Raw genomic sequence first — 11,574 nt, 5'->3', positions numbered from 1 at the left:
AAGGAAGACTTTCGAATCTTGTGGTTTAAAATAAGCCAAAGATATTTGTGTAATAAATCATCTCATTAAGCATAAAAGGTAAAGTTTAACGTTAAATTGTTGCCAATTAAAGAAATGTATTCTTTTTGGGACAGAGTAAAAAGGAAAGTGTATCACATAAATTGGGACAGAGGGAGTATTATTTAAGTATTTAATAATGTAAAAATTCTTTTGTACTCAGTTCATAATAAAAATAGAAGCTAAAACCAGGGGTGCTTATCGGTCGGTTTGGTTCAGTTTTGTGAATTACTGGTTCGATTTATCGATTTTTGGTTTGTAAATATGCTAAACCAACACCAAACCAATAAGATATTCATTATCAGTTTTGGTTTATCGAATTTTGATCCTTAATGGTTCAATTTTCGATTTAACCAATAAGAAAATTCTCCGCTAGTTTTTTTAGTTTATCTTATTTTTCATATCTTCATAAATACACTGCCTTCATGCATAAAGTCTACACAAATTATAGGACTAAAACTATAAAATGCACTATAGCAATCTTTCAAAAACAAACAAGGCTAGTTCACAGTTCATAAACAAGGCCAACCCCATTTGTTCATTTCAAAGTGAGGGAGAGAGGCAAAGACTGAGACAAAGAGACATTACAAGCCCTAGTTTCGTATGAGAATTGAAACATTGAGAGAATACTCGTGCATGCATGGTAAGTAATTTAGAAATAGGTTTGTATTTAAAAATTCAAAATTTAAAGCCACTAATATATAATTAGGCCATAAAAATGTAATTTTAATATAAGCTTATTGGGTTATCGGTTTAACCATTAACTACATCATTAAAACTGGAAACCGAACTGATAACCTAATAAAATATTTTACAAAACCGATTACAAACATTTAATCCAATAACCCAAAATCTATAAACCAATAGCATTTTTATTGATTCGATTTATCAATTAAATTAATTTTTGCACACCCCTCGCTAAAACCCGAAAAGAAAAACTCCAAAAAGAAAATATACCCGATTGAGACATAAATATGAACAAGTAGCCCCCATGTTGTTGCTAGGCTTCATTTATTGCTAACAATCAGTACATTGTATTCATGGAGCACTTGCATGTCATCTTGTACTAGAGAACGCCTTATTAGCAGACACAAGACATATATACGAACATTAATTATTCCAACTGTGGCCACATATCCTTTAGCGCATTATCACTAGTCGTTCTCCAACAATTCACAACACTTGCTTTACAATCATATCTTTTTAAGGTTTTGGTTCTTGTCAACACCAATTTATTCCGGGTGAGAACAAAGTCTCATATTGATAGCTGAAGAAAAAGAAATACACATAAGATGTAAATAGTGATACCTTTGATGGTGTATAGCTTTTTGGAGAAAACCGTACTAATTGACCTCAAAACAAATAATATCACATCATACTAATTAAAAATATCTTTAAATTATTTTAGCTCAACACAACTCTCGTGACAAAAACCAAAAAAACTTATATGAATAAATTTACTCAAGTACTTGGATGTTTGGAGCAGAACCAAGTATATTAAGTAGGTGTTTGACCATCGAAACATTGTAATGACAGTTGAAACGATCGAAACGGAATCCAGCTCCTCGCGAATAAAAGGATTTCGAAAAATTTAATTTGAATTAAGCTCGAATAGTCAATCTTAAGTGATTACCACGCCTATATTGTAAATATGCAGTTACGAATAATCCAGCCAAACTAATAGGAATTAGACCTAACGCGATTCCAAATCGAAAATATTCAATCATTTTTATTTGTTTGAAAGGAAAAAAAAAAAAAGGCAACATCGATACCTAAATATTAATCTGAATTGACATGAATATATATATTTTCCACTTTATTTGGATTTTTTGAAGTTAGAGTAAGATGGAGTTGTGTTTGGTTATAGTTTTTGCAAAAAAAAATAAAAATTGGTTGTTTAAATGAACTGAAAGTGAAAAAAAAATAGAGTTTTAGGTGTTTTCCAAATGTCAAATACAATCAAATTCCAAATATAATTTCAAGCTATATTTGAAATTTTCATGACCAAAGGCTAATTTTTCAAATAAAGAAGAAAAAATTCCGAAAAAAAGAAGAAGAAGAATTCTCATGGCCAAACGGGTCCTAATTGTATAGTATGATACAGAAAAGGACCGAATATATGGTACAATGTGCATTTTAATGAAGTAGGGACCATCGTAGTATCAGTCGCCGATCTGACAATAGGTCCAAAATTTAAGCTAGTATTTGGCCATAGATTTCCAAAAAGAATTTGAAAATTTTGATTTGGGTGAAGTTTTTAACGTTTTGAAAATGTGTTTAGCCATAGTTTTTCAAAACATATTTCACTTTTTATTTTGGAAAACATGAAATATTATTTATACCCATAAGTTCTAAAAACTATCAAGAATATTCAACCATACAAAACATGCATACTTGCTAATCCCAAATTATTTAGAACATAATATTTTTATAACAACTGCTAATAACACACTTACTAGCTATTACAATACAAAGATCCATTTTTATCTTCTCAACGGATTTCTACAGTTGCAGAGCAATTTTCCTAGGGTTTCTTCTTCTACTGTTTGGGCACACTTAGCTCGTTCACTTTATAAAAGAAACTGCTTTAATTGTGGAAACATTATAGATACGACTTTGATGGAGAAACATGGTAGATAGAATTAATTGAGTCATAAATAGATGGAGTTTTTTTTTATAAAATACAAAAGTTTGGGGTAGTTTTTAAAAGTTTTGAAAAGACAAAAACATATATCTTGGCCCAAAAACAGGTTTGAGCCAGAATTTGGGATTTGAAGATTTGTTTTCAAAATCTGTCAAAATTTTATGGCCAAACAAAGATTTGAAAACAAATTTTCAAAATATGCTCCCAAAATCTATGGCTTTTTATAATGACTTCAAGTTAATATATATATATATATATATATATATAGGATGTGGCCAAAAGCTACTGAATTCACGTGATACTATAATCAGGCCTGTATGTCCGTCCTTGAAACTCGGCTAAAGTGTACAGATACCTGATTTTGGGATCACCATTTAAGTCATACTCACGGTCTTAAATCATGTCACGAGTCTACCTACATACTTTGGAACAACTTCATACATAATGTGTCTGAACAAAATTCGTATGATTGAAGTTTAGACACATGGCTAAAGTTGAATCATTTTCTTGTTGAACATCAGGCACTTTCACCTAAAGTCCTTCACATATGCATGGTTGATTCCAATCATTGTTTCTTGAATATAAATGCTTATATAAATGCTTGAACTTCAATTATATGAAATTTCAGATATTTCTCAAGCTTAATTTCGAACATCGCATATTTAAAAGTCGATCCGGAGTGGAGAGGCCTCCAAAACTATTTAAGAATTTGGGTACAAATTAAATAACGCTATTCAAATAAGATACCGCATATTTTTTACCTGGAACTCAGTGGTCGGGTTGAATGTATAGATAAAGTTAAATAGGTAAATATATTTCAGAACCCAATAGATCTCTTAACATATAACGATGCATAGTCTTAATTCTGAATCTGCTATTAATTATATCAGAAGCGGTAGGATTTCTAAAATATAGGTAGACCACTAAAAAATCAAGATAGAATTGATACAATTGATCCTTATTTCTCTAGGTAAATAACTTAACATTCAACCAAGTGCACCATTCAACCTTTTTAGAGCATGGTTGCCAACATATATTATTATACGGAGTATCAATTTTTAAAAACATGTACATAAAACATCTAGTTTTACAGAAAGATCATGAATTCACGTGCATCATAATTTACATAATAAATTTGCCCCTGAATTATATAGTACTATAATTATTAATTGCCTTTGAGTTTGGCAGCTTGTGAAGAAGGAATATTAAGTGTAATACCAACACTAGGTGCCAACAAGAACTCAACAGGTTAGATCGCTTTCTCGTGGGAATAATATATGTTACTACTATTAATCCTTGTCCGATTCCTTGGAAGAACATGCTTCGTCGGATTCTTTGGAATCTGATATCATTTTTTGTATCATAGCACTAGTTTCTGCTTCTGTCATGCGATCTCTGTTCTGCGATTGTGAGTATTCCTCGAAGAACTCTTTGTTCTCTTTCTCTAACTCTTTCCACACTGCAAAATAGTAGCATAAACCAACAGTAATATCATGATTCGAAATTTGAAGTTTATAATTTGCACATGTTAAATGATTTATCTAAAGACAAATACTCCCTCTGTTTCAATTTATGTGAACCCACTTGACTGGACACGGAGTTTAAGAAAGAAGAGAAGACTTTTAAACTTGTGGTGTTAGATGACTCACATATATTTTGTGTGGCTCTAAATCATTGCATAAAGGTAAATTATTTCTAAATATAGAAAAAGATCATTCTTTTTTGCACGGACTAATAAAAAAATAGGTTCGCATAAATTGAAACGGAAGGAGTATAAAGTTTGAGTCAAAATTATTGGACTTTGCCATCCGGTAAACAGTACATCCAGGGGCGGAACTAGGGGGCGTGAGGTACCCATACGGCCAAACCTCCTTTGTTGGAAAATTAAACACTCTCTCTCTCTCTATCTCTTTATATATATATATATATATATATATATATATATAACCAAAATTGTTAGTTACATAAGTATGATAAATGTTGAATTTCTTGACTTTTTCGTATATTTATTTCTTTATTTTTTGAATTTTTTAGTGAAAATCGATCCGGCTTCACCACTGAATGCACCCGCACCTGATCATGATGATCAGATCAGTCGGACATACTGGAATAGACTCAAAGGCCAGTCTAGGATATAGAGTCAGTGGACATAGAGTGATCAGTGTGAATGTGTGATGATCTTATTGTATATGTGTATATTTTTCAAAATTTCTTTGCATATATGTTCTTGCTAGAGTTCGTATGATGAGAACCACCGTAGTTCCTCTAACATCTGCAAGTAGTATATTCGCCAATTAAATACTCTTTCTCACAAGCTTTGTGGTTTTGGAAAGTCCCTCAAACTGAAATTCTGCATGCATGCATATATAAGCTAATGACTATCAAATATCGATGTATTTATTTGACTAGTTATAATGGCATGTTACTTAATCTATTTTTCAAGATATCATACCAAGTTGCGTGTTATTGTGCAAGTAACTAATCAACCCAATCGTGTAAAAATTATTACGCACTAGTTAGTGTATAAAATTTAAACTTTAATAGATCGAGCATATTGGAGGAAAAAAAGAGTAAGTACACAGCACTAACCAGTAGCAGTGATTACGGGTTTGATGTTTGCATGCTTGGATAGTGCCTCCATGCACTCTTCTTTTGTCATTTTGAAAATCAGGCACTTTTCTATAAGGTGCTGCACCTAAATTAGGGTTAACAGGTTAAGCATGCCAATAAGAACAAAAACAACAAGCAATTAAGTATAGAGAGTAAACAACCATTTATTTTGCTGTTTTCATCTAGGGTGGTGGTGAGATTAATAGGATTTTCACCCTGAACCCGAGTTCTTGGGTTTGAGCCTGATAATGAAAAAAATACTGGTAATCGCTTTCTCCTCTATTAATGGGCCTTAAAGGTTGGCAAGTCATTCGCCAATTAAGGCCATTATGATCAAGAACAAAATTATTGTCGAGATGTCAATTTGAAATTTCGATGAATCTAGGAGAAAAACATCCACCCTTTTGAAAAAGGATGTAATGACGACATGTTGTGAGAGAGCCTTTAATTAGCACAAGAGCGAAGGATGACGATTGATCTAATTTCTCTCTCCACTCAATTGATTGAATATAGTTGCGTGGAGCATCATACGTGCTAACTTGATCTAATGGAAAGAGGGAGGCGTGAATCACTGCAAAAATTACCCCTTTTTTTGTAGTGAATCCGGATTAGTCAAGGATCCCAAAACGGATACAAAATATTGGATAGAAAATTGGAAGAAAAAAAAAAGATCGACCGATAGTAGTAATAAGTAACACAAGTACTTCTTTATTTGAACTATAAATCGCACAGAAATAAATGGTGAGTGGCCCATAAATATTTTAATTTACCATTCGGATGTATGAAGCAGAAGAGTCGCTCATGATATAGTTTAGTATATCTGATCTTGATCACCAACACAAGCTAGCCCAATATTGCAAAATATTATCTGATAGATGATAAAATATGTTGTGATAAGAGATCATGAGCTGAGGCAAGTGAGTGAATAAAAATAGACATAATGTTAGAAAACTAGGAGTAGCAACTGTAGCGTGGGGTAAGGAGTCCCACGTGAAAGATAAATGATAATTGGTGGGAAGGGGATTAGAGTAGATTTTGTAAGTGACTATTTCTTTGTCTTTTTTATTTGCCCCCTCCACGTGATAAGTGGGTCCATAAGCCATTGGATCATCATCAATAACCCAAAAATAATAAACCAAACATTACCTAATTAAGTGGCATTCTCCTATTGTACAAAATTATCTACTCACCTGTTACTAGCCAATAAGATTTGAACACGTTGCGCATTGATCAAATTTTCATGGTTTCATCAGTACCTTGCTGTTTGGAAATATGCGATTACTTATCAGCGGAAAAGAACCGTGACCCGCAACAATTGCAAGTGTATGTGAGCTTTAACGTTATTTTGCCTTTTAACTTTTGCAAACAGCAAAATTTCTAATATATATAAGTGTCATGGGGACGAACACAGCTTTAAACAGCTGTATCAAAAGGTTCACAGATTGTACCCGTAATAAATGTTTATATCATAAGTTATATAATTTATACACTTTATCTAACTATTTTTCTCTCCCATGTGGACATTTCTAATATGTCATACTACTTAATATTTATTCATTTCTCAAGTAAGACGTATGCATTTCAATTTGAATTCTCCAACACATTTATTTCCTCTGTGTACTTTTACTTGTTCACTTTTGACTTTTCATGTTCTTGCCGAATATTTATTCTCTTCTCATGTATAGGCATATGCAGTTCAATTTTAATTCTCTTATACAAATTTACTTCCTCCGTGCACTTTTACTTGTTCACTTTTATTTGTTCACTTTTAACTTTTCACGTTCTTTAAGAATTAGTAAATCCCACGTGGATATATGTCATAATATTGAATATTTATTTTCTTCTCATGTATACATGCATGCACTTCAATTTTAATTTTCCGACACATATTTATTTCCTCCGTGCACTTTTACTTGTTCACTTTTGAGTTTTCACGTTCTTACTGAATATTTATTCTCTTCTCATGTATACATATATGCACTTCAATTTTAATTCTCCGACACATATTTATTTCCTCCATGCACTTTTAACTCTTGTGTGTTTACTTTTTAAGTCCCCACATGTCCGCAGTGACTTAATTGTCCTTTCATTTCCTTCATTTGGGATGTACTCCCTCTATCTCAATTTAAGTGTCTATGTTTGACTAGACATGGAGTTTAAGAAATAAAAATAGACTTTGAAATCTTGTAGTTCTAAATTAAAATTTTGTATAATATAATAAAATATCCTTTGAATCTTGTGATTATAAACTTGACATGTAGGACTTTTCACATTCTTTATATGGAGTTTAAGAAATAAAAATAGACTTTCAAATCTTATGGTTCTAAATTAAAAGTGTGTATAATCTAATAAAATATCCTTTGAATCTTGTAATTATAAACTTGACATGTAGGATATTTGAATTGTCAACTTACTAAATATAAAAAGAGGCGGACGTAATCAAAATAAGACAATTTTTTTTTAACAACAAACGCCCAAGTGGACGAACACAGCAACAATAAGTTATACAAAAATCAACTGAAATTATAAACAAATGAAGTACTCCCTCCGTTCCATATTACTTGTCCATTTTTTACTTTTCACGTTCTTTAAGAATTAATAAATGGAGTATATATTTTATCATAATATCCATATAGGATATTTGAATTGTCAACTTACTAAATATAAAAAGAGACGGACATAACCAAAATAAGACCATTCTTTTTTAACAACAAACGCCCAAATGGATGAACACATCAACAATAAGTTGTATAAAAATCAACTGAAATTGTAAATAAATGAAGTACTCCCTCCGTCCCATATTACTTGTTCACTTTTGACTTTTTACGTTCTTTAAGAATTAATAAATGAAGTATATATTTTATCATAATATCCATATTTATTAGTGTATGTATAATATCAATAGCCTTAGAAAATGATTTGAAAATGAGTAATTAATGTGAAGAGTAAAATAAGAAGAAGAAAAATTTCTTTCTCCGGATATGTCAACATGGACAAGTAAAAATGAAGGGAGGGAATGTCTTTCTGTCAATACTTTACTTATTTTACTCTCATTTGCATTCTCTGATTATTGTTTCCTTACATTTATAAAATGTATTACTTTATATTTTCATTTCGGAATTAAAATTTGGTGATTTACTATATAACATATATTTTTCTAATTTTGATTTCTTTGTAACAATTCATTTTATCTATAATTGTTAATAAAAAAAATTATAATATATTTTTGAAATAATTTAATAAAAATACTTTATTAGTTTTGCTTTTAAAAAATCCAATATATACAACAATGGTTCTTATGTTTGGATCTGAACAGTTAGTTAATCGAGATAGATATCAACTTGTCGGTATACATATAAGATATTAAAGAATTTAAAAGAAAAAATCTAGAATCAAAATATTAATTTCCCTTCATATTCTTACTAATTTTCTTTTTCACATCGCTAAACAACTTTCATTGTCATGATAATGAGAAAAAAGTCCGACTCTTTCTCAAAGACTTAATTCCATCAGATGTTTTTAATTTTTAAACTTCATCTTCTAATTATAACTAAAGTGATGGTACATAAAATACATTTTGTATATGTTGCTATATATAATAACAATTAGAATATTTTTAAAAGTTATTTCCAAAACACAAACCTTAAAGACTGGCTAATTAAAGTGAATAAACATGTTCGGCCCGTACATCGCACGGGCATATATGGCTAGTTCTTGTATAAAGCACGTTCGGCTTATTATTGCAACTCAGCTTGAAGTTTTAAAACTTTATAAATGAATTCAAATTGATAATCTATTTTATATATCAGTTAGAAGCACTTCTTGAGATAGGGTCTATCGGAAACAACCTCTTTACCCAATATAAAGGTAGGGGTAAGGTCTCGTGACTGCGTAATCAGTGACAGATTCAGGATTTTCACTAAGGATACTCGAAAAATAAAAATGTAGTGCCTGAGATTTGAACTTGAAACCCAAAAGTGAAATTTTGAACCCCCTAATTCACTGATCCAACATCTAGTGTTCTAGTCAAGGGATTCAAAATCTATATATGTACATAAAATTTTTTAAAAAAAATTACCTTATATATACGGTGTAATTTTTTGCTTAGGGGATCAGGGCGAACACCCCTTCCCCCGCCCCCTAGATCAGCCCATGTGCGTAACCCCGCCTTTCTCACGCCCCACTTATGAGACCACACTGAATATGTTATTGTTGTTGTATCAGTTAGAAACACTGTCGTTAATTTAACTATCTTCTATATTCCTCTATGCAATGATGGAGATGGAGTACTTGGGATCAGCAGAATTTTAAAATTAAGTTTTGGAGTTTTCGCCCTTTGCTTCCAGCCAAGGTAAATAGTCAAAAAAAAAATCCCGCAGAATGCAGGCGTTGATTATGTGTGTGTATGTTAATTTTCAAGTTTTTTTTTTTTTTTACCTATATACGCAGTGTTTTTTTTAAAGGGGTGTCTCCACCACTAGCCGAAACTGCAAAAGCATCGGTCTGTCAACTTATACTAGGTAGTTCAAGCGATTGTGTTGTCTTACTTTACCTAGTTGCTTTTCACTAGTCCCTCCCCACCTTAGAAAGGAGTCTAGTGCTTTTAAATTATTGGATTCTAAATCCAATAATTTATGTATGTTTAATGAATTTTTTTAAAACAAATATCGAATTTGAATCAAACCTGTCGACTTGACCGAGCACATTATAAGTTATACTCCCGTATGACATACTCCTGTACTTCTACTCATGATATGCATTTCTCTTATGTCATTAAAGGTAAAATAGAATGTTAAGTATAATTTTTTAATATATAATAGGTTCTATTCTTGTCAAAACAAACTAAAAAGAAAAAAATGTCTCAAAAATTTGAAAAAACCAGAGTGAGTAGCTAACAACATCAAGCATAATTCTATACATCTTATAAATTTTTAACGTGAAAATATAGCAGTTTGATCCTAACTGAAAAGATTTCAACAAAGATATAATACCATATTTCTGTTCATCTTCACAGATTTTTGACGTACTGTCCTTTTTGGTTCTTGTAGACGCCCACGCAGTCCCTGTTCAAATTAATTGAGCTAACAGCTAATAGTGGCGATGATATACATTAAATGTATACCAAGTGGTAAAGATACGACACATTCAAACAGGAAACAAATGATTTCTTTATTCAAGATATTTTACCAAATTATTCTCATCTAGACGTATAAAATGAGGCCAGAATAAAAAGTTCCACTTGATCAGATTAAGGTGGACAAAGGCAGATATCTACGGTGTAATTTATGGTATCACATAAACTCTAGTATATGTATTAAAAAATTCACTAAATGTAAATAAATAATTGAGTGTGAACTAGTAATTATTATTGTATTACTAATTGAAGTCGCATTAGAAAAACAGAAACTCCAAATCTTGGATTTGGCTCTATAATAGATGTTCATTCATCCAGTGTCGAATGTAGAACACAATCTACGAGGATGTTCTTTCATCCCGTGTCAGATGTAGAGCACACTCTATATATGGAGGTTCACGGAAATTTAGTAGTTTTAACATGTTTATAAATATTTAATCATGAAAATTTTATAAATTTCAAATTCTGAATCCACTTTTATTTTTATCATCAGGAATACAGAGAGAAGTCAGAAGATTGGGTAAGAGGATATAGGGAATAAATTATGTGGTTCTTGCATGATTTGTACATCCTTTAGAAATTTAACATTTTAGTGTTAGCCATAAGTCGTAATTTAAAGCATCATATGTGACGAGGCAAAAGAACAAGAAAAAAACACAAAATCACAAACCCTAGCTATATTCCACATTCACTGACAAGTCACCACCAGGGATCGTTGTTGCATGACAATTGATTCAGCTTTAACACATGTCAGATGTGGATTGGCAAATATCGTGATAAGGGAAATTAGTTCTAGTGCGCATGAATTTCTCAAATTTAACTTATATACTTCACTGAATAAATAGTGACAAAGGCAGAAATTTTATTGAGAAGGGACAAAATATAAAGAAGTAAACGTACATGAAAAAGTTAAGAGAGTTCGACATACAATATATACATAAAAAAGTTGACTTATCTACACAGTAAATTATCTGGTTGAAGAGTGCCAATTGACTCCCGTTGAACAAAAATATTTTTAATATCGCTTCGGTTAGAAGAATCTTTACATAATTATTTGTGATTCAACATGTCAATTATAACAGGGATTACTAATTCCACTTGACATGATTTGCTTGTAATTTGAAGGAAG

At 31.3% G+C, this 11,574-nt stretch overlaps 1 protein-coding gene across 3 annotated transcripts; it reads right to left on the bottom strand.

Moving 5' to 3' along the window:
* Positions 1-3,652: 3,652 nt before the first annotated feature.
* LOC132614497 (uncharacterized) lies at positions 3,653-6,238 on the bottom strand. 3 transcript variants are annotated; one of them, XM_060328958.1, is made up of 3 exons: positions 6,082-6,226; positions 5,291-5,390; positions 3,653-4,160 (listed from the first exon to the last, which is right to left on the bottom strand). In XM_060328958.1, the coding sequence occupies exons 1-3, from the start codon at positions 6,112-6,114 to the stop codon at positions 3,991-3,993; spliced, it is 303 nt and encodes a 100-aa protein (XP_060184941.1). In that variant the 5' UTR covers positions 6,115-6,226; the 3' UTR covers positions 3,653-3,990. The 3 variants fall into 3 exon arrangements, with proteins under 3 accessions (XP_060184941.1, XP_060184942.1, XP_060184940.1); XM_060328959.1 differs by lacking the exon at positions 6,082-6,226 and adding an exon at positions 5,473-6,007 and having other exon boundaries at positions 3,654-4,160; positions 5,291-5,396; XM_060328957.1 differs by having other exon boundaries at positions 3,655-4,160; positions 5,291-5,396; positions 6,082-6,238.
* Positions 6,239-11,574: the final 5,336 nt, after the last annotated feature.

The sequence above is a fragment of the Lycium barbarum genome, chromosome 10 (assembly GCF_019175385.1).
Source record: "Lycium barbarum isolate Lr01 chromosome 10, ASM1917538v2, whole genome shotgun sequence".
Classification (NCBI taxonomy): Eukaryota; Viridiplantae; Streptophyta; class Magnoliopsida; order Solanales; family Solanaceae; genus Lycium; species Lycium barbarum.
The sequence above is the reverse complement of the archived record's forward strand: the minus strand, read 5'-3'. Positions and strand labels throughout refer to the sequence as shown.

Excerpts from the sequence above, each read along its gene's own strand:
- LOC132614497 (XM_060328957.1), bottom strand. The coding sequence starts at position 6,114 with ATGAGCGACTCTTCTGCTTCATACATCCGAATG. Across the intron at positions 5,397-6,081 it reads CTGCTTCATACATCCGAATG|GTGCAGCACCTTATAGAAAA; the intron begins GTAAATTAAAAT and ends ACCCTAATTTAG. Across the intron at positions 4,161-5,290 it reads ACCCGTAATCACTGCTACTG|TGTGGAAAGAGTTAGAGAAA; the intron begins GTTAGTGCTGTG and ends ACTATTTTGCAG.